The sequence below is a fragment of the Trachypithecus francoisi genome, unplaced genomic scaffold, assembly GCF_009764315.1.
Source record: "Trachypithecus francoisi isolate TF-2019V2 unplaced genomic scaffold, Tfra_2.0 Lachesis_group20, whole genome shotgun sequence".
Classification (NCBI taxonomy): Eukaryota; Metazoa; Chordata; class Mammalia; order Primates; family Cercopithecidae; genus Trachypithecus; species Trachypithecus francoisi.
Window position 1 is genome coordinate 36,520,741 of NW_022681466.1, and position 26,459 is coordinate 36,547,199.

General features: G+C 44.4%; 1 protein-coding gene across 13 annotated transcripts in view; it reads right to left on the reverse strand.

Annotated features, from left to right (window-relative positions):
• Positions 1 to 16,654, reverse strand: part of BCAS3 (BCAS3 microtubule associated cell migration factor) — a 736,060-nt gene extending 719,406 nt beyond the window's left edge. For 12 of the 13 annotated variants that reach the window (XM_033183763.1, XM_033183759.1, XM_033183754.1 and 9 more), the window contains exons 1-4: positions 16,549 to 16,654; positions 14,892 to 14,979; positions 10,452 to 10,506; positions 4,029 to 4,104 (exon numbers count right to left, since the gene is read on the reverse strand). In XM_033183763.1, the coding sequence (XP_033039654.1) occupies positions 4,029 to 4,104; positions 10,452 to 10,506; positions 14,892 to 14,974 (214 nt within the window). In that variant the 5' untranslated portion in view covers positions 14,975 to 14,979; positions 16,549 to 16,654. Of the gene's footprint in view, positions 1 to 4,028; positions 4,105 to 10,451; positions 10,507 to 11,245; positions 11,329 to 14,891; positions 14,980 to 16,548 lie in introns of those variants that run through there. The other variant, XM_033183761.1, reaches the window with a different exon arrangement.
• Between the last annotated feature and the right edge of the window lie 9,805 nt (positions 16,655 to 26,459).

Sequence of the window (26,459 nt, forward strand, 5' to 3'; positions counted from 1 at the left end):
TTCTGGGATTATAGGCATGAGCCACTGCGCCCAGCCTGTCCAGTCATTTTTGTACACTCTAAAAGGTAAATGATGATAGAAGCAGAAAATAACACTTCACCTAGAGGATCCCCTAGGCAAAGATCCTGAGGCATGAAAAGTTCTGTGGCTTTAATGACCTGAAAGGTAAGTAGGGTCAGTGCACAGCTGCTAAGGAGAGACAATTAGATGGGAAAAGAAATCAGAGATTTCTACTCTGGATACCTACTTGAGGATGTCTAGGAGGCATCTTCATGTAGCTGTCCCACAGATCTAAGGGACCCAAGCTTCTACAGCAATAGAAGCTTATAAGCATTTTCTTTTAGAGATGGGATCTCATGATGTTGCCCAGGTTGGACTGCAGTGGCTATTCACAGATGCAATCTCACTACTGATCAGCATGCGAGTTTTAACTATTTCTGAACTGGGCTGGTTCACCCCTCCTTAGACAACCTGGTGGTTCCCCACTCCTGGGAAGTCACCATACTGATGCTAAATTTAGTGCAGACACCCAATCGGCATAGCACATTATAGCCCAGAACGCCTGGACTCAAGCGATTCTCCTACCTCAATCTCCTGAGCTGCTGGGACTACAGGTGTGTGCCACTAGCACTCCAGCCTGGGTGAATAAGAGAGACTCTTGTCAAAAAAAAAAAAAAAAACTGGCCAAGTATGAAGTATGGGATTAGGGGATGATAAGAATTTCACTGCACAGGCTAGAAAGCGATTCCCATTATACTAGAGTAAACCAGCATCAATTTGATTTGATGTAGTCTGGGATTCAAACTATATTCTCACGTTTAGAGAATTTGACAGAAAAATGTCAGAATGTTAATGTGGGCAAGCTGTAGCAGCTATTACCTTTGCATACCTCACACACTTCCTACTCTGTAACTCCCTCTTTTCTGGTAACTAATCTTATCCTCCATCAAGCACAGGGATAGGCACATGACCAGCTGAGCAATTCTAGTACTACATCCTTGGCCACAACAACTATTCCAATAATGGGAGAGTGACTCAGACTGAGCCATCCGGATCTCCAAATGAATACTTTTTCCTCTTTGATTGTATCATATAATCATAAAGGTATGAATAAAGAGCTTTGAGTAACCACTGCACCAACTCTCTCTTTGTTAAAGAAGTCAAAGAAGAGATGCAAACATTCAGAAAGAAGTAGTGACAAGAAGTGGACAAAGATTAAAAGTGTGAAGCCCCTATCCTTCCCAGATCCATGAGTAGATTATTTTTAAATCCCCTATGAGCCCAAGTATAGTGGCTCATGCCTGTATCCCAGCACTTTAGGAGACTGAGGCAGGAGGATTCCTTGAGGCCAGTAGTTCAAGATCACCCTGGGCAGCATAGCAAGACCTCATCTTTACAAAAAAATTTAAAAATAAGCTGGGCATGGAGGCATGTGCCTATAGTGCTAGCTACTTGGGAGGTTGAGGCAGGAGGATCACATGAGCCCAGCAGTTCAAGGTTGCAGTGAGCTGTGATCATTTCACTGCATTCTAGCCTGAATGACACAGGGAGACCCTTTCTCTAAAAATAAAATTTAAAACCCCCCAAGGAACACAGTATAGTGGTTCCTCAAAAAATTTAAAAAAGAATTACCATATGATACAATTCCACTAGAAGAGATATTTGTACACCCATGTTCATTACAGCATTGTTCACAAAGCCAAAAGGTAGAAGCAACGCAAATGTCTTTCAATAAATGAATGAATAAAATAAAATGTGGTATAGGCTGGGCGTGGTGCCTCACACCTGTAATCCCAACACTTTGGGAGGCTAAGGCGGGCAGACCACAAGGTCAAGGGGAGGCCGAGGCGGGCAGACCACAAGGTCAAGAGACCATCCTGGCTAACACAGTGAAACCCTGTCTCTACTAAAAATACAAAAGTCAGCTGGGTGTGGTGGCAAATGCCTATAGTCCCAGATGCTAATGAGGCCGAGGCAGAAGAATCGCTTAAACCTGGGAGGTGGAGGCTGCAGTGAGCTGAGATTGCGCCACTGCACTCCAGGCTGGGTGACAGAGCGAGACTCCATCTCAAAAAAAAAAAAAAAAGGCTTCATATTTGAAAAGTCTTTAAGGAAAAAGCAACTCACAGAATAGGAGAAAATGTTTTCAAATCTTATATCTAATAAGGAATTAATACCCAGAATATTTAGAAAACTCCTAAAACTACATAAACAAACAAAACCACACAATTCAAAAATGGGCAATGGACTTGCAGAGGCGTATCTCCAAAGAAGCTAAACGAATTCCAATAAACACATAAAAAGATGCTCAACATTACTAATCATTAGGGAAATCCAAATCAAAACCACAACCCAGTCCCATTAGGATGGCTACTATCAAAAAAAAAAAAAAGAGAGAGAGAGAGGAAACTTCGGGACCCTTGTACATTGTTGGTGGGAATGAAAAATGGTACATTCACTGAGGAAAACCATGGTGGTTCCTCAAAACATTAGAAACAAAATTACTATATAAGCCAGCAATTCTCAAAAGTACAGTCTCAAAGAGACAGAAGGCTGGGCGCAGTGGCTCACACCTGTAATCCCAACACTTTGGGAGGCCGAGGCAGGTGAATCATCTGAGGTCAGGAGTACGAGACCAGCCTGGCCAACATGGTGAAACCTCGTCTCTACTAAAAATACAAAAAGTAGCTGGGCGTGATGGCGAGCGCCTTTAATCCCAGCTACTCAGGGGGCTGAGACAGGAGAATCACTGGAACCCATGAGGCTCAGGTTGCAGTAAGCCAAGATCATGCCACTGCACTCCAGCCTGGGCGACAGAGTGAGACTCCGTTATTTTTTTTGCTTGTTTTGTTTTGTTTTGTTTTTTGTTTTTTTGAGATGAAGTCTCTCTCTGTCGCGCAGGCTGGAGTGCAGTGGCATGATTTTGGCTCACTGCAACCTCCACCTCCTGGGTTCAAGTGATTCTCATGCCTCAGCTCCCCAAGTAGCTGGGACTGTAGGAGTGCGCCACTACGCCCGGCTAATTTTGTATTTTTAGTAGAGATGAGGTTTCACCATGTTGGCCGGGCTGGTCTTGAACTCCTGACCTCATGTGATCCTCCCACCTCAGCCTCCCAAAGTGCTGGGACGGCAAGCATGAGACACAGTGCTCAGCCCATCCAGCCTTTTATAAATGATTGTTTTTATTTACTTACTTATTTAATTTTATTTATTTATTTATTTTTAGACAGGGTTGCACTCCATCACCCAGGCTAGAGTGCAGTGGCACAATCTCGGCTCACTGCAGCCTAGACCTCCCAGGCTCAAGCAATCCTCCCACCTTAGCCTCTCAAGTAGCTGAAACTACAGGCACACACCACCAAGCCTAGTTAATTTTTTAATTTTTTGTAGAGACAGGGTTGGGTTATGTTGCCCGGGCTGGTCTTGAACTCCTAAGATCAAGCGACCCTCCTGCCTCAACCTCCCAAAGTGCTGGGATTACTGGTATGAGCCACTGTGCCCTGCCTCATTCAGCCTTTAAAAGGAAAGAAATTCCGCCGACCCATGCTACAACCTAGATGAAAGTTGAGGACATTACGCTAAGTGAAATATGCCAGTTACAAAAAGGCAAATATGTATCATTCCACTTATATGAGGTACTTGGACTAGCATAAAATTCTGTTCAGAGAAAAACAATTTTCAAGTCTAGAAAGTTCAACACTAACGATGATTTTGCAGTTATAAATCCTATACAACTGACCAAACTTGAATAACTCCTTTTTTAAGAAAACCATTTTTCTGCCTGAGAAAATTTTAACTCACTTTAACTTCATCAAAGTTTAACACTTACACACTGTGCTACAGTTACTTTAAGACTTATTACACAATATTAGTTCTAAAGTTTCTGTACTGTAGTTATGCTACCTTTTATTTTGAAAACTGAAAAATTACTATAAGAGAAACTAATCTGACTAAAGTAGAGGCTCTCTTTTTGGAATCAGGTACTCCAAACAAACAATTCATATGTCCCAAAAAAGTTAAAACCATACCATTTAAATCTGCATTTTCAAATCTGACCCAGACTATTTTCTCCTTTTCTTCTGTTAGAGGTGTTCCACTGTAAGCCTGCATAGTAAACAGAAACATTTGAATAAACATATTTTACAGCTTTAGTATTAATGATATTCAAAACAAAGAGTAACTTAAAGCCAACACTATACCTCTCCAACTTCACCAACCTTACATCTTGGTAACTAGAACATTTTAGAACATTATTACCCCCAGAGAATATTATCCATGTGTGTGATAACCTTGGTCAAAAGAGTTTTTAACTTATTAAAAGAACTGCAAGCTAGGCACCTGTAATCTCAGCACTTTGGCAGGCCAAAGCAGGCAGACCACTTGAGGCCAGGAGTTCAAGACCAGTCTGGCCAACATGGCGAAACTCTATCTCTACTAAAAACACAAAAATAAGCTGGGTAGGGTGTGGTGCACGCCTGTAATTCCAGCTACTGGGGAGGCTGAGACACGAGAATCACTTAAACCTGGAAGGCAGAGATTACAGTGAACAGAGATCGCACCACTGCACTCCAGCCTAGATGACTGAGCAAGACTCTGTCCCCCCCACAAAAAAAAGAACTGCAGAAACCTAAAATACAATGATTACAATCTATTATGAAGCATTACTATAATTCAAAGGCAAACGAAAAACTAACCATCCCCCATACTGGTCAACAAATAAGGCTTAGAAACCAAAACCACTACCTTTTATCTATTAAGTTGCTAGGTGTTTGTGGCTATTATACTGTACCTATACTTTTTAAGAGTATTACTGTACGTTTTTAGTCTCTTATCAAGCTTCTAGACCCAACCTATCATCTGCTTCCTAGAAGCCTGCAAGGGTCAAAAGATAAGCATTAATGGCATGATGTATCAACAGTATTCAACAGTATTCAAAAGGAGGCATGTTTTTTCTTTTACTTTTCTTATTCAACAGTATTCAAAAGAAAAAAGCATGTTTTTTCTTTTACTTTTTTTTTTTTTTTTTCTGAGACAGGGTCTCACTCTATCATCCAAGCTGGAGTGCAGTGGCACGATCTCAGCTCACTGCATCCTCTGCCTCCCGGGTTCAAGTGATTCTCCTGCCTCAGCCTCCCAAGTAGCTGGGACTACACACATGTGCCACCATGCCCAGCTAATTTTTTGTATTTTTAGTAGATACGGGGTGTCACCATGTTGGCCACGCTGGTCTTGAACTCCTGACCTCAGGTGATCTGCCCCATCTCGGCCTCCCAAAGTGCTGGGATTACATGGGTGAGCCACCATGTCCTGCCTAACATACCTTTTTTAAAAAACACCAGCTTGGGCAACATGGAGAAACCTCATTTCTACAAAAAAAAAATCTGGGCATGGTGGCATGCAACTGTAGTCCCAGCTACCCGGGAAGCTGAGATGAGAGGATCACCTGAATCTGGGAAATTGAGGCTGCAGTGAGCCATGATAGTACCACTGCACTTCAGCCTGGGTGACAGCAAGACTCTGTCTCAAAAAAAAAAATGTATTCCCTAATATTAATTATTTAATCTAATCAAATCTTACATCTGCATTTCTCAAAACTATAAAACTAACACTGGTGCATTACTATTAAACCCCAGACAGTATTTGGATTTCACAAGCTTTCCCACTAATGCCCTTTCTCTGCTCCAGGATCCAATCCAGGATGCCACACTGCATTTAGCACAACTTCCTTTTTACCCTGTATCAGGCTTTCCTTTCCTTTAACATGGTGAAGCACTAACACTTTCAAATTCTTCTTCAGCTTAGCAGACTTATTCCTTTGCAACGTTTGATTTTTGAGTGATATGCAGAACAAAACAAGGTCGAAGAAGGTCTTTCAGTGTATTGGGATTCTTGAACCTCTTTTTGCTTTACCTGTGAGGGGCAAATAAGTCTTGCAAAATGAGGCTTATATGCTTTTACTATGTCTTCAAGTTTTCCTCTCTCCTTAGTAGACACGGTGTTTTTTATTCAGCATTTTTGAGAAAATTCTGGGAAGTTGACTGAAGCACCTGAGCTCTGCTTTGTGTGTTCCCTACTACAGCTTTGCACAAAGGTGTATCCTGTCATTTTTTGCCTCTTATGATCTCCTTTTCTCATGCTTAGATATTTTATTCTCAGTAAGACACAGACTCACCCATTGCCCTTCTAGCTTTCACCTGATGTCTTTATTTAAAACAAAAAAAAAAAAGTTTGTTTTGGAGTTTTTTTGTTTGTTTTTTGAGACACCCTGTCACCCTGGCTGGAGTGCAGTGGTATGATCTCAGCGCACTGCAACCTCCGCCTCCTGGGCTCAAGCAATCCTCCCATGTCAGCCTCCCAAATAGCTGGGACTACAGGTGTGTACCACTACACCCAGCTAATTTTTGTATTTTTTGTAGAAATGGGGTTTCACCATGTTGTTCAGGCTGGTCTGATACTCCTGGGCACAAGCCATCTGCCTGCCTAGGCCTCCCAAAGTGCTGGGATTACAGGTGTGAGCCACTGCGCCCAGCACCACCTGATGTCTTTATAAAGGTCAATGTACTGTCACACATTTTTTTCCTTTTCCTCCAGCACTGATTAAAAGCCCTTCTTCAAACAAGAGCAACTGATTTAGCGCTCTTATTTAGAGTCAAAACTTTCACCTCACTACTGAAAAGATTTATTTACTTCCTCTTTTATACTTCAACGCTGGTTTCTAACACACATAAACACACTCCTAAGTACAAAGTTATTTTTGAATGTTATATAACATAGCTATAATCATTGTGTCAGTTTGTATGCTGTCTTATTTGTTCACTGTAGAGAAAATAATTTTCAGAGTGTACTATTGTCATAAGTATAATTTTTATTTGCAGCAAATTATTCTGTAGGGACCGTGATATGTTATTTGCTTGAGTATTAATTGACATTTAAGCTGGTTACAAGTTTTTACACTGAAAATGTAAAAATTTCATATATACTGAAAAGTTCTAAGCTTTAACTTTTTCTTTGTTGAATTATTTTTTTAAAATAAATTTTTGGCCAGGTGCAGTGGCTTACGCCTGTAATCCTAACACTTTAGGAAGCCAAGGCTGGAGGATCACCTGAGGTCAGGAATTCCAGACCAGCCTGGCTAACATGGTGAAATCTCGTCTCTACTAAAAATACAAAAATTAGCCAGGCATGGTGGCACATGCCTGTAATCCCAGCTACTCAGGAGGCTGAGGCAGGGGAATCCCTTGAACCTGGTAGGCAGAGGTTGCAGTGAGCTCAGATCACGCCTTTGTACTCCAGCCTGAGCGACAAGAGCGAAACTTCATCTCAAAAAAAAAAAAAAAATCAAATTTTCATAAGTGAAATTATTAGATCAAGACACAACCAAGGGCAACTTCCGGCCATCAATGCTATCACAACTAGAATTCAATGGGTGATAATTAAAGAAGCTGCTACCAGTCCAACAACACATGTTCTCTCTTTAGGAGGAGATTTGCAGACCCAGAGAATACCTAGGCTCCATCAATTTGATGAGACCCAGAATAGAGCAGGAAGCAGAACACAATATTGGCAGAAGACATTATTTTTTAATGTCTGACCACAAAGTACCAACACAGGACTCTGAATTAAATGTGGGGAAAAAAATGTTAGAAAGCACTGTTCTCATGTCAACCAAACAGTAGAAAAAATGTCTAAACGGGACGGGCGCGGTGGCTCATGCCTGTAATTCCAGCACTTTGGGAGGCCAAGGCAGCAGATCACAAGGTCAGGAGATCAAGACCATCGGCAAAACCCCGTCTCTACTAAAAATACAAAAATTAGCCAGACATGGCAGCAGGCGCCTGTAAGTCCCAACTACTCGGGAGGCTGAGGTAGGAGAATGGTGTGAACCCCAGAGGCAGAGCTTGCAGTGAGCCAAGATCACGCCACTACACTCCAGCCTGGGTGACACAGTGAGACTCTGTCTCAAAACAAAAAAAAAAAGAAAAAAAAAAGCCTAATATAACAAAAAGTTACTCCTATTATTGCTTGCCTAAGCAAACTATTGTCAGTAGGTGCTAAAAGGATGACGTCTCACCATCACAATTAGAAACTGTAATGTCTCTGGCTCATCTGATTATTTCGACTACTGATTGTATGCCAGAAATCTACATCTCTACCCTGGATCTCCAGTCTCAAGCTCCCTCCAGGAAAGACTACTTACTATTTGCTTTGCTTTATTTTATGCTTTATATAGATGACACCCTTTAAGCCTCAAAACAAACCTACGATGAATAAGATGATCAACCTGAGTTTACACATAAGGATACTGATGTTTAGAAAGGTTCAGTAATTTGTCTAGAACTAGTAAGATACAGAGCTGAAATATAAAGTCAGATCTAATATCAAAGTCTATGTTCTTTTTTTTTTTTTTTTTTGAGACGGAGTTTCACTCCTGTCGCCCAGGCTGGAGTGCAATCGTGGGATCTCGGCTCACCGCAACCTCTGCCTCATCGGTTCAAGCAATTCTCCTGCCTCAGGCTTCCTGAGTAGCTGGGATAAGAGGTGTGCACCACCACGCCCAGCAAATTTTTGTATTTTTAGTACAGACGGGGTTTCTCCATGTTGGTCAGGCTGGTCTGGAACTCCTGACCTCAGGTGATCCACCCACCTCAACCTCCCAAAGTGCTGGGATTACAGGTATGAGCCACCACACCCGGCCCAAAGTCTATGTTCTTAATCACTAAGCTACTCTAAGCCTAATGTGCAAAATGTTAAGTTATAACTTCTCTGCCAAATAAAGCAAACACCTACTAGGATCCTATTGTCCCCATTACATTCTTACTCCATTTATCACTGTTGGATTTTATTCCACTCTATTCCTCAATTCAAATGGCATCTCATTCATTAAGCCTTCTTTGATGTCCTCCAAGTGAATTTAATTGTCCTACTATATTACCATAACACTCTGTTTATTTTCTCCTTTTTTTCCCACTCAGCTTTTCAGGTTGAAGGCACTTTGTTTCCTAGGATCCTCTCATAAAGCTGGGATGCTGGATCTATGAATGTCCTTTTTGAACACTCCAGTTACAGATACCCATGGTAGTCAGGGAAGACTACATAACCATAAGGAGAAAGTATGGAAACCTCTCCCTTCAGTTGTCCCACTAGAACAGTGCTTCCCAAAGGTACCATTTCATAAGAATCACCTGGCCAGGCGCGGTGGCTCAAGCCTGTAATCCCAGCACTTTGGGAGGCCGAGACGGGCGGATCACAAGGTCAGGTGATCGAGACCATCCTGGCTAACACGGTGAAACCCCGTCTCTACTAAAAAATACAAAAAAAACTAGCTGGGCAAGGTGGCGGTGCCTGTAGTCCCGGCTACTCGGGAGGCTGAGGCAGGAGAATGGCGTGAACCCGGGAGGCAGAGCTTGCAGTGAGCTGAGATCCGGCCACTGCAGTCCAGCCTGGGCGACAGAGCGAGACTCCGTCTCAAAAAAAAAAAAAGAATCACCTGAGATTCTCACTATCACTACAAGTTACCAGTTACCATCCCAAATCAATTGTGTTAAGACTCTGAGAGAGGAAATTATTACTTTTAGTAAGTATGCCAAGTGATAACTAAGTTTGGCAATAGTATAAATAGCATACTAGATAATCCCAGTAAGGCAATTCTCGTTCTTTATTCTCATATTTATATAAAAGGAACAGTAAAAGACTTATCAGTTAGAGTAACAGGATACCCTAGTTGGCACAAAAGTGCTGCTCAAGATAAAAGAGATGTAGATTTGTGTTCACGTATAATATTTAGCTGTTATCGCCGGGTGCAGTGGCTCAAGCCTATAATCCCAGCACTTTGGGAGGCCGAGACGGGCGGATCACGAGGTCAGGAGATCAAGACCATCCTGGCTAATACGGTGAAACCCCGTCTCTACTTAAAAATACAAAAAACTAGCCGGGCGACGAGGCGGGCGCCTGTAGTCCCAGCTACTCGGGAGGCTGAGGCAGGAGAATGGCATAAACCCGGGAGGCGGAGCTTGCAGTGAGCTGAGATCCGGCCACTGCACTCCAGCCTGGGTGGCAGAGCAAGACTCTGTCTCAAAAAAAAAAAAAAAAAAAAAAAAATTTAGCTGTTATCTAGTTAAGGAGCGCAGAGTGTATATTGCTTTTCTCCCTTCTGATAGGCAACACTTAAATAGGACAAGAAAATATAAACCTGCGAGAGTCCCAAATCTCTACTAACAATTCACCTTGATTCTTCTTAGGAGGGCAAAGTCCTGAGGAATAACATTTACGCCACGGTCATCACAACACTGCAGCACATCTAAACAATAATGTGGTCCCACCCTACCAATGCTCAGCATGCTAACACATCAAAAACCTTTCTGAAGTTGCTGGTACTAGTGTCAAGTTTAGGAAGCAAACATTTCAGAGCCCTCCTGACCAAAGGGAAGCTGAAAGCACATACAGACACTTACCTGCGGCACAACATCCTGCAGAAAAGTCACAACACTTTCCATGTAGGACTGCTCTCTGGAAAAGGGTGAAATGGACAACACTGGTCAGGAGAGCTTAACATAGACCATGAAAAAAGCTCTATTTACAAGCCTTAATAAAGTCACTCATTTTTTGTTATTGTTTGTTTGTGGTTTTGATTTTTTTGTGTGTTTTTTTTTTGAGACATGGTCTCACTCTGTCACCCAGGCTGGAGTGCAGTGGTGTCATCTCGGCTCACTGCTGCCTCGACCTCTGGGGCTTAAGCAATCCTCCCACCTCAGGATCCCAAGTAGCTGGGACTACAGACATGCGCCACCACCTCCAGCTAATTTTTGTATTTTTTTGTAGAGATGGGGTTTCACCATGTTGCCCAGGCTGGTCTCAAACTTCTGAGCTCAAGTGGATCCTCCCGCCTCAGTCTTCCAAAGTGCTGGGATTACAGGCATCACTCATAATATTCAAAAAAGGCTAACTCTTATCACCTGATATTTCTGCTAAACTACTTTCTGGTTTCAAGGGTCTTTATATACGTTATTAAATGTAAATGAGCTTTTAACATTTTTAAACATTATCTCTTTTTAAAAGTCATGCTCTCCTAATCTGATAGAGATAGCTTCTAAGTCATATTTGAAGGAGTGATGACAGAGACCTAAGGTAGGACCTTGCTCTTGAGTCAGAGCAGAAGAATGCCCTAATTAGAGCAAGTAAAACTATTGCTGATGACTCACTATCTAGTGACCTTCTCTTTAAATTGGTTATGAACCTAGTCCCTTACCTGTATATAGCAGGTGAGTCTACATTTTCTGGCAGATACAGGCATTAGGAGAAGCTATTAAGCCTTCACAGAACTTTTGGTATAGAAAAGACATAGAAAAAAATTAAAATGCATAAAAATGAGGGAAAGCTGGGTGCAATAGCATGTGCCTGTAGTCCCAGCTATTTACGAAGCTGAGGCGGGAGGATCACTTGAACCCAGGAGTTGGCAGCCAGGCTAGGCAACATAGCAAGACCCCATCTCTAAAAAACAAACAAACAAAAAAAAAGGGGCGGAAAATAACATTGTTAATTAAGTAAGAACACTAAATTAATGCATTTTAAATATAAAGTACATAAATTTCAGCAAGGGGAAAAAAATAATTTCTTCAAGATACTATTTTAGGCCAGGTATGGTGGCTCATGCCTATAATCCCAGCACTTTGGGATGCCGAGGTGGGTGGATCACTTGAGGTCAGGAGTTCAAGACAAGTCTGGCCAACATGCTGAAACCCCATCTCTACTAAATATACAAAAATTCGCTGGGTCTAATGGTGCACGCTGTAATTCCAGCTGCTCAGGAGGCTGAAGCAGGAGAATCACTTGAACCCAGGAAGTGGAGGTTGCAGTGAGTCAAGATTGCGCCACTGCACTCCAGCTTGGGCAAAAAAGCAAGGCTCCGTCTCAAAAAAACAACAACAAAAAAATCAAAATACTAATTCAAATCCATTTCAAGAGAGATGTGAAAAATCACACTTGAAAATAATATGATTTATCATAAATCCTATTAAAAAAGCAATATGCCCTAGAGACCTATAAAAATTGATTAGGCCTAAAAAAAAAATTAGGTTACCTCTCCAACCTCATTTTTTGCCACTCTCCTTATTCTGATTCAGTCATATGCAACTTCAATTCCTAGCATACACCAAGTTCTTCTTTGAATCAAGACCTTTACACCACCTTTCTCTCTATCTGGATTCCTTCCCATCCCCTTCCCTTCCTTTTAGATCTCCAGGTTAAGCGTTGCCTCCTCTGAGAGAGCTTCCGTGACAGCTTTATATATATTCTCCTTTGTCATTCCCCATTGTAGTACACTGTGCACAATCACAGCCTATAATTATTTTACTTATTTACTTGTTTGCTTCAACCTGGACAATTTGACAAAACCCCATCTCTACCAAAAATTAGGCCTGGAGCAGTAGCTCACACCTGTAATCCCAGAATTTTGGGAGGCCGAGGCAGGCAGATCACCTGAGGTCAGGAGTTTGAGACCAGCCTGGCCAACACAGAGAAACCCTGTCTCTACTAAAAAATACAAAATTAGCCAGGCATGGTGGCACATGCCTATAATCCCAGCTACTTGGGAGGCTGAGGCAGGAGAATCGCTTGAACCTAGGAGGCAGAGGTTGCAGTGAGCCAAGATTACGCCATTGCACTCCAGCCTGAGCAAAGTGAGCAAAACTCCGTCTCAAAAAAAAAACAATTAGCCAGGTATGGTGATCCACGTTTGTAATCCCAGCTACTTGGGAGGCTGAGGCAAAAGAATCATTTGAACCCAGAAGGCGGAGGTTGCAGTGAGCCAAGATCATCCCACTGCACTCCAGCCTGGGCATCGGAGCGAGATTCCATCTCAAAAAAAGGAGAAAAAAAAAAGAATTTTTTATATATATATATACACACACACATATAACATATATATTGATTGACTGATTGATTTTATTTATTTGGAGACAAAGTCTCACTCTTGTCCCCCAGGCTGGAGTGCAATGGCGCGATCTCAGTTCACTGCAACCTCTGCCTCCCGGGTTCAAGCAATTCTCCTGCCCCAGACTCCCAAGGAGCTAGGATTACAGGCTCCTGCCACCATGCCCGGCTAATTTTTGTAGTTTTAGAAGAGACAGGGTTTCTCCATGTTGGTTGGGCTGGTCTCAAACTCCCGACCTCAGGTGATCCGCCCACTGCCTCAGCTTCCCAAAGCGCTGGAATTACAGGCGTGAGCCACCGCGCCCAGCCATATATATTTTTTAAGACACAGTCTCACTCTGTCACCCAGGCTAGAACGTAATGGCACAATCACAGCTTACCACAGCCTCAAGCTCCTGGGCCCAAGTGATCCTACCATCTCAGCCTCGTGAGTAGCTAAGGCTTCAGGCGCCTGCCACAACGCCTGGCTAATTTTTGTATGTTTTTAACACATGAAGGTCTCGGGATGTTGTTCAGGCTGGTGTCAAACTCCTGGGTTCAAGCAATCCTCCCACCTCAGCCTTCAAGTATACATATCTTTGGTGGGGCACGGTGGCTCACACATGTAATTCTAGCACTTTGGGAGGCCAAGGCAGGCAGATCACCTGGGGTCAGGAGTTTAAGACCAGCCTGGCCAACATGGCAAAACCCCATCTCTGCTAAAAATACAAAAATTGGCCAGGCGTGGTGGCACTCGCCTGTAATCCCAGCTACTTGGGAGGCTGAGGCAGGAGAATTGCTTGAATCTGGGAGGCAGGGGAGGAAGTGGAGGCTGCAGTGAGCTGAGATGGCGCCACTGCACTCCAGCCTGGGCGACAGAGTGAGACTCCATCTTAAAAAAAACAAAAAAGTATACATATCTTCAAACCATATTAGATTACAAGCTCCTAGTAAGTATAGACATTCTTTGTCAAAGAATGCCAAAAACACAGAAACGTACTATGACACTTACTTTGAAACTTTCTGAGATAGACCTAGACTAAGAGATACCTTTTACAGATAACACATGGATACATAGACAGGAACACCACACACTGGGGCCTATCAGAGTTGGGTGGGAACAGGGAGAGGATCAGCAAAAATAACTAATGGTGACTATGCTTAATACATGGGCGATGAAACAATCTGTATAACAAATCCCTGCGACATGAGTTTCCCTATATAACGAACCTGCACATGTACCCTTGAACTTAAAAAAGAGATACATTTTACATCATCATCTGGTAAATACATACATACACATCTATGTGCATGTCATGAAACAATACAAACTCCCAGCTATACTTTCTATTATATTCTATGTCTTTTTTTTTTTTTTTCTTTGAGATGGAGTCTCGCTCTATCGCCCAGGCTGGAGTGCAGTGGCATGATCTCAGCTCACTGCAAGCTCCACCTCCCGGGTTCACACCATTCTCCTGCCTCAGCCTCCCAAGTAACTGGGACTACAGGCGCCCACCACCACACCCGGCCAACTTTTTGTATTTTTAGTAGAGATGGGGTTTCACCATGTTAGCCAGGATGGTCTCGATCTCCTGACCTTGTGATCCGCCCGCCCCGGCCTCCCAAAGTGCTGGGATTACAGGCATAAGTCACCATGCCTGGCCTCTATTTCATTTTCTACTACAACTCCTGACCCACTAAACTGATTTGACAATCCACTAACTTGTTAAACTTGGAGTTTGAAAACACTACTCTTCAGGATTTAGCATAGTGTTCTTCATGTAATCTATAAATGTGCTGAATATATCAACTTAACTCTCCAAATTCTTCATTTGGCCTTGGCAATTATTATTATTCATCCCATAAAGCCAACATTTAAAAGATTTTTACAAAAGTAATCACTGTTCATAAAGAAAACCTAAATGTTAGCTACTATTCTGAGTAATATTTCCTTCAGCTATTGGGTTTATCTGAAATGTGCTTACGTGACAGCCTGGGGACGAACCACAACTCCACCAGTACAACGACTGGGTCTTCTTGGGGAATCTGTAGCCATAGCTTCATTCATAAAACCTGTTTCCAGAACAAAAAAAATAGAAAAATATGGATCATTGTTGGGGGTAGGGAGAAAGATTTATGATTACTCACTAGAGATCCCTTGTCAAAAATGCCTTAAATGTAGGAAACCTTCCCAGAAATTTCTGTTACACCAGAAAGGGAAAAAAAGATGAAGTAGGTTTTTAATTTTTTTCAAATTATGAGGGGTTTGGGGGGTTATTATTATTTTTGAGATAAGAGTCTCGCTCTGTCGCCCAGGCTGAAGTTCAGCCGCAGGATCTCTGCTCACCGCAATCTCCGCCTCCCAGGATCAAGCAATTCTCCTGTCTAAGCCTCCCGAGTAGCTGAGATTACAGGCAAGCGCCACCATGCCGAGCTAAATTTTATATTTTTTTTTTAGAGAAGGGGTTTCACCATGTATCCCAGGCTGGTCTCGAACTCCTGAGCTCAAGCGACCCATCAGCCTTAGCCTCCCAAAGTGCTGAGATTACAGGCTTGAGCCACCGCGCCCATCCTGTTTTGTTTTTTAATAGGACCAGGTCTCAGAACCACAAAACAATTTAAGGAAGACTCCTGCTGTACCCCCTTGGTCTGTTGTTAACATAAATTACAAGGGTAAGAGAACCAGATCATGGGATGGGAATTTACTTAAATTTTATGTTGAGATAGTGAAAATACACACGGTACAATATTTCAAGACCGAACGGAACAAGTGACATGATACCACTCTACTTTCCAATTAAACCTGTTGGGAATCTATGAGTAAAGACTGCATGGCCACAATTTAAATCACATTGGTAACACCCTGCTACTATAACCTAATCACCGGAGTTTAATAAGTAACAAACAAGTCAAGCAATTATTTATTTGACTAGTAGTAAGTAGTCAAATAAGTAACATAAACTTATATGCTGTTACAGTCCTTTACTCTTTCCCGTCACATCAGTAAATCCTAATCCTAGAATGTTTCATGACCCTCTGAATCAGAGATTTTAAGAGCATGGAGTCGGCTTGGTTAAGGTTAAAAGAGGACTGACAGCAGTATCAAAGATATCTTACAGGGCTCAGGGAAGCCCACAGCCTGGAACTCATCTTGAAGGCACCTAAAACCATCATTTGTAAGTAGGGAGCATTCACACCTGATGTGAAAACTCCAAACCTGTGCGCCCCACCTCCTACAACCAAAACACCCTCTGCCCCAACGAGCAGAGCCACCACCTCCTCAGAGGGTACCTGCACCTCCAGCCCCTCATCCCTCTCATTCTCATCCCATTCTTGCTTTCTCGAACCACAGTCTCCCAAGCCCTGTCCTTTAAGGGCCCTGTCTCCTGGGGACGACCCTCGCCAGCCCCTCAGGCCCCAGTCTCCTGAAAGACACTCGCACGGCACTGCCCACTTAACCTCCAACACGGAGCCACCGCTGCCCCCGGCCGCCCTCCGGCCCCTTGCACTGCTCCCCTCCCCCTCCAGTATCGACACCTCTCTCCTGTCGAATTCCTGCCAGCCCGACCCAGTCCCCTCACGCCGCCAGTCCCTCGTCCTCCCCAAGCCTCCCCAAAGCCAAAGCCCCACCAGCCCTCTCACCGGCCGCCCCGCCGGTTAACGCTGTTCTCCAGCTCTAGGCTCACTGTTTGGAGTCTCCCCGCGTGATTGACGGCAGCCACTTCCTACCACGCCTCAGCGGAACCACCCCTCTAGCCAATCCCAGAAGCAAACCGGCTTTGGCCGGGCACCGCCCTTGGAGGTCAGCTTCGCCAACCAGCAAGTAGGAAAGAGGCGGACCCGCCTCCTGAATGTGTCCAATCCGCTGGGGCTGGAGGGAAAACACAACAGCATGTAAGTTCGGGTGAAGCCGACGTGTCAGGTTCGGTTGCGAACGCAGGCAGCTGGGGAATAATTACGAAAATGTACATTTTTTTTGGAAGACGGAACCTTCGTGGCTTTGAAAAGAAAATCAACATGTTCCAGACTCCTGTCCAGCTCACGTGAGCGTCTCAGGTTGGAGCCGGAGGACAGGGAGACTGGTCTGTTTACATCGAATTCTCGCGACAGCTGGTTGGAAGCTCAGAGCACGTGGACATGGCAGCTGCCAATCACTTTTAGCTGGCCACTCACTCGTCCCACACTCGCCTTCTGCCCAGCCCTTGGCGATGTGTTTACCTTCCGGGAGCCTAGGCTGGCTCGCGCCGGTGATCAGCAGAGGAGGGGTTGATCTGAATAAGGGGCGAAGCCGGTAATCTCAACAATTTGAGCTAGGTTTGTAGACCACGCCTGACCCCTTCCTTGCCTCAGTTTCCATCTCCCTTATTGTTGAGTATCGCGATCTCGCCATTGTGATTTCATCAGTTACATTTATTCATATAAGTAGAGTAATACTGACTGATTTCTTGAACACCTCAGCACAGGCCTTCGTATACTTCATATACAGTATATGTATTATCAAATTTAATGTCAACGACAGGTCCATGAGGGTATAGCTTATTAACAGGCATGGTGGGCTGGGCGCGGTGGATCACGCCTGTAATCCCAACATTTTGGGAGGCCAAGGCGGGAAGATCGCTTGAGGCTAGGAGTTCTAGAACAGCCTAGACAAAATGAAGAAACCCCGTCTCTGCTAAAAATAGCCAGGTGTGGTGGCGGTTGCCTGCAATCCCAGCTACTCGGGAGGCCGAGGCAGAAGAATTGCTTGAACCCGAGAGGTGGAGGTTGCAGTGAGCCTAGATCGTGCCATTGCACTCCAGCACTTTAGCCTGGGTGATAGAGTGAGAGTTCCTCTCTAAATAAATAAATAAATAAATAAAATTTTCAAAAATTAAAAAAAAAAAGAAAGAAAAGGCCGGGCACGCTGGCTCACGCCTGTAATCCCGGCCCTTTGGGAGGCTGAGACGGGCAGATCACTTGAGGTCAGGAGGTCAAGACCAGCCTGGCCAACACTGTGAAACTCTGTCGCTACTAAAAATACAAAAATTAGCCGGGTATGGTGGTGCACGCCTGTAATCCCAAGTACTGAAGAGGCTGAGGCAGAATCGCTTGAATCCGAGACATGGAGGTTGCAGTGAGCGGAGATCGTGCAATTGCACTCCGGCCTCTGGGCGACAGAGCGAGACTCTCGCTCAAAAAAAACAGAAGAATATATTTGGATATATTGAAATAACTCGAAAATGTGGGATTGAAATAATTTGATAATGTGGAATTGTAACATTGAAAAGGAGGCCTAGCATGACTAATTCCATTTTGCTCCTAAACTCCCCACTCCCACCCCTGGGTGATAGCCAAGTTAACCGCTTTTGCTTATCTCTGCACATAGACCAAGCTAACTATGGGAGGAATTTATAGTTTAACTTTAAAGCAAGGATGATAACAGTCCCTTCCCAAAACTAACCCCCAAGGAGATAAGGAGGGTGTACACACAAGTAACAATGTTGAGAGTCTGAGAAAGTGTTGTGACCTGACCAGTAACAGAGAGGCTTCAGGCCTCGAGGAACCCTCGCTGGTGCCCAGATGTCTACAGTCATCAGTCACCCCTTGATTCCAACCCCCTCTTCTTCCTCCTGCCCTTAACACAAAAAGAGTCTGAAATGTGTATTAACTTAAGATGGTTCTTTAGGCTGGGTGTGGTGGCTCACACCTGTGATCCCAGCACTTTGGGAGGCCAAGATGGGTGGATCACCTGAGGTCAGGAGTTCAAGACCAGTCTGACCAACATGAAGAAACTCCTTCTCTACTAAAAATACAAAAATTAGCTGGGTGTGGAGGTGTACGCCTGTAGTCCCAGCTACTCGGGAGGCTGAGACAGGAGAATTACGTAAACCCAGGAGGTGGAGGTTGCAGTGAGCCGAGATCAAGACACTGCACTCAGCCTGGGCGACACAGCAGGACTCTGTCTCTTTTTTTTTTTTTTTTGAGACGGAGTCTCACTCTGTCACCAGTACTCTGTACAGTGTCTCGATTCCGGCTCACTGCAACCTCTGCCTCCCTGGTTTAAGTGATTCTCCTGTCCCAGCCTCCCAAGTAGCTGGGATTACAGGCATCCGCCACCATGCCCAGCTAATTCTTTGTATTTTTAGTAGAGACAGGGTTTCACCATTTTGGCCAAGAAGGTCTTGAACTCCTGACCTCATGATCCAGCCACTCTGGCCTCCCAAAGTGCTGGGATTACAGTCGTGAGCCACCATGCCCAGCCAAAAAGATGGTTCTTTAATATATTATTCTGCAATTTTCTGGGTTTGCTAGCTCTCAGAAATAAAGTTACTATCCTTGCTCTAACTCCTTGACTCTTCACCCATTGGCTGTCATGCAGTGAGCAGAACAAGTTTGGACTTGGTTACAGGATGAAAGTGAGAGGTGAAGCCAGCTGGACTTCCTGGGTGAAGTGGGAACTTGGAGAACTTTTCTGTCTTACAAGAGGATTGTATAAACGCACCAATCAGTGCTCTGTAGCTAGGATTGGAAAATGCACCAGTGAGCACTCTGTAGCTAGCAAGGGGATTGTAAAGTGCCCCAATCAGCACTCAGTAAAAACGCACCAATCAGCGCTCTGTAGCTAGCAAAGGGATTGTAAAATGCACCAATCAGCGCTCTGTAAAAATGCACCAATCAGTGCTCTGTAGCTAGCAGGAGGATTGTAAAATGCACCAATCAGCGCTCTGTAAAACTTAACTAATCAGCAGAAGTCTAAAAGCCAATCATGGGGAAGATTGAAAAAAGGACACTCTGATAGGACAGAAACGGAACATGGGAGGGGACAATAAGGGAATAAAAGCTGACCACCCCCCAACCCCCAACCTTGTGGCAGTGGCAACCTGCTCCATGCCTCTTGTGCTCTGTGGTACGCTAAAAGATTTGCTCTTTCGCTCTTCACAATAAATCTTGCTGCTGCTCACTCTTTGGGTCCGTGCCACCTTTAAGAGCTGTAACACTCACCAGGAAGTTCCTCGGCTTCATTCTTGGAAGTCAGAGAGACCACAAACCCACCGGAAGCAACCAACTCTGGACACAAAGGGAAAGAATCAAGGATGTTCAAATCCAACAAACCTTAAAGGTGTTAGAAAAAAAAAAAAAAACATGTTTTCTGTGTTTTGGGCTTGATCAGCTGAGTGGTCCCATTTACAAATAGGATGAACACTAGCTGAGTTATATATTTCTTAGTAAATTTCTGTGCCTTGTTTCATCCTTTGCAAATTGTAGAAGGAATATTATGGGCTGGGTGTGGTGGCTCAGGCCTGTAATCCCAACACTTTAGGAGGCCAAGGCGGGAGGATCATGAGGTCAGGAGATCGAAACCATCCTGACTAACATGGTGAAATCCCATCTCTAGTATTAGAAATACAAAAAATTAGCCAGTCATGGTGGCTACTCTGGAGGCTGAGGCAGGAGAATGGAGAGAACTTGGGAGGTGGAGCTTGCAGTGAGCCGAGATCGCACCACTGCACCACTGCACTCCAGCCTGGGTGACAGAACAGGACTTCATCTCAAAAAAAAAAAAAAAAAAAGATTATTATGAGCCTCATAGGCTTTCTTTTTAGCAGGGGCATGAGAGGGAGTCAGTTTTGCTGTCACCCATGCTGGAGTGCAATGGTGCAATCATAGCTTACTGCAACCTTCAACTCCTGGGCTCATGTGATCCTCCCACCTCAGCCTCCTAAGTAGCTGGATTTACAGGCACACACCAACATGCCTGGCTAATTAAACAAATTTTTTTTTGTAGAGACAGGGCCTCCCTATGTTGCCCAGGCTGATCTTGAACTCTGGGGCTCAAGTGATTCTCCCATCTTAGCCTCCCAAAGTGCTGGGATTACAGGTGTGAACCACTGCACCCGACCCATAGGCTTTTTATGAGTAAATAAGATTTTTTTTGTTTGTTTGTTTGTTCTTTTGAGAGAGTCTCACTCTGTCGTCTAAGCTGGAGTGCAGTGGCGTGGTCTTGGCTCACTGCAACATCCACCTCCCGACTTCAAGCAATTCTCCTGCCTCAGCCTCCCAAATAGCTGGGACTACAGGCACATGCCACCGTGCCTGGCAAATTTTTGTATTTTTGGTAGAGACGGGGTTTCACCATATTGGCCAAGCTGGTCTGGAACTCCTGACCTCATGATCTGCCTGCCTCGGCCTCCCAAAGTGCTGGGATTACAGGTGTGAGCCACCACTGTGCCTGGCCATTTTTTCTTTTTTCTTTTTTTTCTCTTTTATTTTTTTCAGACAGTTTCACTCTGTCTCCCAGGCTGGAGTGCAGTGACACAATCATAGCTCACTGCTACCTTGACCTCCCAGACTTGAGTGATCCTCCCACCTCAGCCTCCTGACTAGCTGGGATGGCAGACCTGCACCACCACTCCTGGCTAATTTTTGCACTTTTTATTGTTTTCTTTTTCTTTCTTTCTTTCTTTTTTTTTTTTTTTTAATGGAGACAGAGTCTTTGCACTGTCACCCGGGCTAGAGTGCAGTTACACGATCTCAGTTCACTGCAACCTCCGTGTCCTGAGTTCAAGCAATTCTTCTGCCTCAGCCTCCCGAGTAGCTGGGATTACAGGTGCCCACCACCACCCGGCCGTTTTTATATTTTTTCTAGAGATGGAGTTTCGCCATGTTGCCCAGGCTGGTCTTGAACTCTTGAGCTCGGGTGATGTGCCCGCCTCAGCCTCCCAAAGTGCTGGGATTACAGGCGTGAGTCATCCGCCCGGCCCAAATTTAAAGTTCTTAGATCAAAGTAGAAATTTCTCCAAATGCACCAGGCGCAGTGGCTCATGCCTGTAATCCCAGCACTCTGGGAGGCGGAGGCAGGCGGATCACCTGAAGTCGGGAGTTTGAGACCAGCCTGACCAACATGGAGAAACCCCATCTCTAAGGGCCGGGCGCAGTGGCTCACACCTCTAATCCCGGCACTTTGAGAGGCCAAGGCGGGCGGATGATGAGGTCAAGAGATCGAGACCATCCTGACTAACACCATGAAACCCCGTCTCTACTAAAAATACAAAAGATTAGCCGGGCGTCTCTACTAAAAATACAAAAAATTAGCCGGGCGTCGTGGCGGGCGCCTGTAGTCCCAGCTACTTGGGAGGCTGGGGCGGGAGAATGGCGTGAACCCGGGAGGTGGAGCTTGCAGTGAGCCGAGATCGCACCACTGCACTCCAGCCTGGGCAAAAGAGCGAAACTCCATCTCAAAAACAAAAAAAAGGAATTTCTCCAAATGAACTACCAACCAGTTCTAATTACCCCGTTTTATTATCCACGAAGATGGTTTGAGATTATTTTATGAGCCTTCACTGGAGATAAAACGTGTGGTGATCATATTTTTTAATGGAAGTAACTAGTGGGTGCTTTGTACATATTGCCAGCTCATGAGTCACATCAAAGTACAGAGACATGGAGAAACTCGTCAGTGAACTATTTGTTCTTGATACCTAGCAATCCCAGCTACGAAACTCATTTTTAGTGGAAAAAAGTAACTTTAAGCAAGAGTTCTTTGTTCTTCCAATTGCTACCTTGGCCCAGTATAATAAATTACTAATGACCAAGATTGCCTCTCATACGGCCCTACAGAACAAAAAACAAAATCCCTAGAGAATAATCAGAGCTGTCCTTATGCAAACCAAATTTCAAGATCAGTGTGTACTTTCTGGTGTGTTTTTGTTTTGGTTAGGATTCTTCTTTTGGTTTGTTTGTTTTTGAAGCCTTAAGCTATTGCCTCACTGACCCAGGCCACCAAAAACACTTGAATAATGATCCTGTGATTTCAGCAGCGGGGAAATAACCTGTTTTCACACAAAACTGTGGTGAACATTAGTATTTTAATTTTCAGCTAAGTAAAGTTTTAAAACATTTAAAAAATAAAACCCCATCACTTTTCTCTAAAATCCTCTAGCTACAAGATAAAAACACATTGATTACTCACGATATTGACTTTTTCTGATGCATTCCTTAGGTCACAATTTTTAAACACTACCTTTTGTATTAATCTCCTAAAAAGTAGAATCCCAAAATTCGTAGAATAGCAAAACCAACATAATCCAAAATCCTATCACCTCATCTCTATTAATTACAATTAGTGCCTGCCATTTGTCCATCCTGAATACTAGGTACCAGGTAATTATGCTTTCTAACACAGCATTTCCCCATATTTCTATTCAAAATTTTAAGTCTTTGCAGTTGTTTATTATGCTGGATCCCTCTGCTCATTCCCAAGTCCAGCAAATAACCTGAAGATGGCCAGGAGTGGTGGCTCACATCTGTAATCCCAGCACTTTGGGAGGCCAAGCCAGGTGGATCACCTGAGGTCAGGAGTTCCAGACCAGCTTGGCCAACATGGTGAAATCCCTTCTCTACCAAAAATACAAAAATTAGCTGGGCGCGGTGCATACCTGTAATCCCAGCTAGTCGAGAGGCTGAGGCAGGAGAATCGCTTGAACCCAGGATGGGGAAGTTGCAGTGAGCCGAGACCGCGTCACTGCACTCTAGTCTGGGCAACAGAGCAAGACTCCATCTTAAACAAACAAACAAAAAAATCCTGAAGACATGGTGATTATTTTCCTTTAGTTTTTCATTCTTTTGAAACCCACTAGTATCTATCAAGTGGTCATAGAATTTATCGTCTTGTCAGGACACTTTTGTGAAATGAGGCTCTTCTAATAATTACACCAAAAAAAAAAAAAAAAGTAAACTAGGACTGTCCCAGGCAAACTATTAAGTATGGTCATCCTTCATCTCTTTTTCTTTTTTTTTTTTTTTTAGAGACAGGGTCTTGCTCTGTCACTCAGGCTAGAGTACAGTGGTGCAATCAGAATTCACTGCAGCCTCAACCTTCTCAGTTCAAGGGATCCTCCTGCCTCAGCCCGGGTGTGTGCCACCACACCCGGCTAATTTTTTAATTTTTTGTAGAGGCAGGGTCTCACTTTGTTACCCAGGCTGGTCTGAAACTCCTGGGTTCAACCAATCCACCTGTCTTTGCCTCCCAAAGTGTTGGGATTACATAAGTGAGTCACAGCCAGGCCAAGTATGGTCATTCTTTATCTTTGACACATCAGTGCTGCTTTGTAACTGCTTATAATTCTATTGCCTGTAACTAAAATGTAACAAAATCTCTTTACCAGAAACTATTTGTTTCATTTATTCTCCATGATGCTCTATTCATTAACAGGAACAATTAAATGTCGGAGCTCCTACTATTGGCCAGGCACGATGGTGTCAGAGGCCTTTGAACCGGAGCAACTCCATCTTGAATAGGGGCTGTGTAAAATGAGGCTGAGACCTACTGGGTTGCACTCCCAGGAGGTTAGGCCTTCTAAGTCACAGGATCAAAGAGGACGTCAGCACAAGATACAGGTTATAAAGACCTTAACTAATAGAACACGTTGCAGGAAAGAAGCCTGTCAAAACCCACCAAAACCAAGATGGCAACAAGAGTGACTTCCTCACTGCTCATTATACATGAATTATAATACATTAGCATGCTAAAAGACACTCCTACCAGGGCCAGGACAGTTTACAAATACCATGGCAATGTCAGGGGGTTACCATATATTGTCTAAAAAGGGGAGGAACCCTCAGTTTCAAGAAATGCCCACCCCTTTCCCAGAAAAGTCATGAATAATCCACCCCTTGTTTAGCATATAATCAAGAAATAACCATAAAAATGGCCAACTAGCAGCTCATCCTGCTGTCCTGTCTATGGAATAGGCATTCTTTTTTTTGAGATGGAGTCTCGCTGTCTCCCAGGCTGGAGTGCAGTGGCTGGATTCCGGCTCACTGCAAGCTCCGCCTCCTGGGTTCACACCATTTTCCTGCCTCAGCCTCCCAAGTAGCTGGGACTACAGGCACCCGCCACCATGCCCGGCTAATTTTTTGTTTTTTTTTTTTTTTTTTTTTTGAGGCGGAGTCTCGCTCTGTCGCCCGGACTGGAGTGCAGTGGCCGGATCTCAGCTCACTGCAAGCTCCGCCTCCCGGGTTCACGCCATTCTCCTGCCTCAGCCTCCCGAGTAGCTGGGACTACAGGCGCCCACCACCTCGCCCAGCTAGTTTTTGTATTTTTAGTAGAGACGGGGTTTCACCGTGTTAGCCAGGATGGTCTCGATCTCCTGACCTCGTGATCCGCCCATCTCGGCCTCCCAAAGTGCTGGGATTACAGGCTTGAGCCACCGCGCCCGGCCTTTTTGTATTTTTAGTAGAGACAGGGTTTCACCGTGTTAGCCAGGATGGTCTCGATCTCCTGACCTCGTGATCCGCCCACCTTGGCCTCCCAAAGTGCTGGGATTACAGGCTTGAGCCACCACGCCCGGCCTGGAATAGGCATTCTTTATTCCTTTACTTTACTAATGAACTTGCTTTCACTTTATGGACTCACCCCAAATTTTTTCTTGTGCAAGAGCCAAGAACCCTATCTTGGGGTCTGGATCAGGACCCCTTTCCAGTAACGGTAGCTCAGGTCTGGAATCCCAACACTTTGGGTGGCTGAGGTGGGAGGATTGCTTGAGCCTAGGAGTTTGAGACCAGCCTGATCAACAGAGTGAAACCCCGTCTCTACAAAAAGTGTAAAAATCAGCTGCGCGTGGTGGCCCATGCCTGTAGTCCTAGCTGCTGGGGAGGCTGAGGCAGTGGGATCACAGGAGTCCAAGAGTTCGAAGCTGCAGTGAGTTGTGATTGCGCCACTGCACTCCACACTGGGCAACCAAATGAGACGCTGTCTCTCCAAAAAAAAAAAAAAAAAAAAAACCATAGACAGTTATAAAGATACAGCAAAGTGAAACTGCTGACAAGGACCAAATCTCGTTTTTGTTATTGTTTCGTTTTGTTTTGAAACAGAGTCTTGCTTCGTCACCCAGGCTGGAGTACGGTGACTCAATCTCGGCTCACTGCAACCTCTGCCCCCTGGGTTCAAGTGATTCTCCTGCTTCAGCCTCCTGAGTAGCTGGGATTACAGGTGTGCACCACCACGTGTGTGCCACCATGCCCAGCTAATTTTTGTATTTTTAGTGGAAATGTGTTTTCACCATGTTGGCCGAGCTGGTCTCATACTCCTGAGCTCAGGTGATCCGTTTCTACTAAAAGTAGAAAAATTAGCCGGGCGTGGTGGTGCACACCTGTAGTCCCAGCTACTCAGGAGGCTGAGGCAGGAGAATCACTTGAACCCATGAGGCAGAGGTTGCAGTGAGCCAAGATTGAGCCACTGTACTCCAGCTTGGGCATGACAGAGCAAAACTCTGTCTCAAAAAAATAAAAAAGCCACTTCCTCTGGTCTTCATGTTTTCTTTCTTCTTCTTCTTCTTTTTTTTTTTTGTTGAGACGGAGTCTTGCTTCGTCTTGACTCACTGCAACCTCCACCTCCTGGGTTCATGCAATTCTCCTGCCTCAGCCTCCTGAGTAGCTGGGATTACAGGCATGTGCCACCACGCCTGGCTAATTTTTTTATTTTTAGTAGAGACAAAGTTTCACCATGTTGGCCAGGCTGGTCTCAAACTCCTGACCTCAAGTGATTCACCCACCTCGGTCTCCCAAAGTACTGG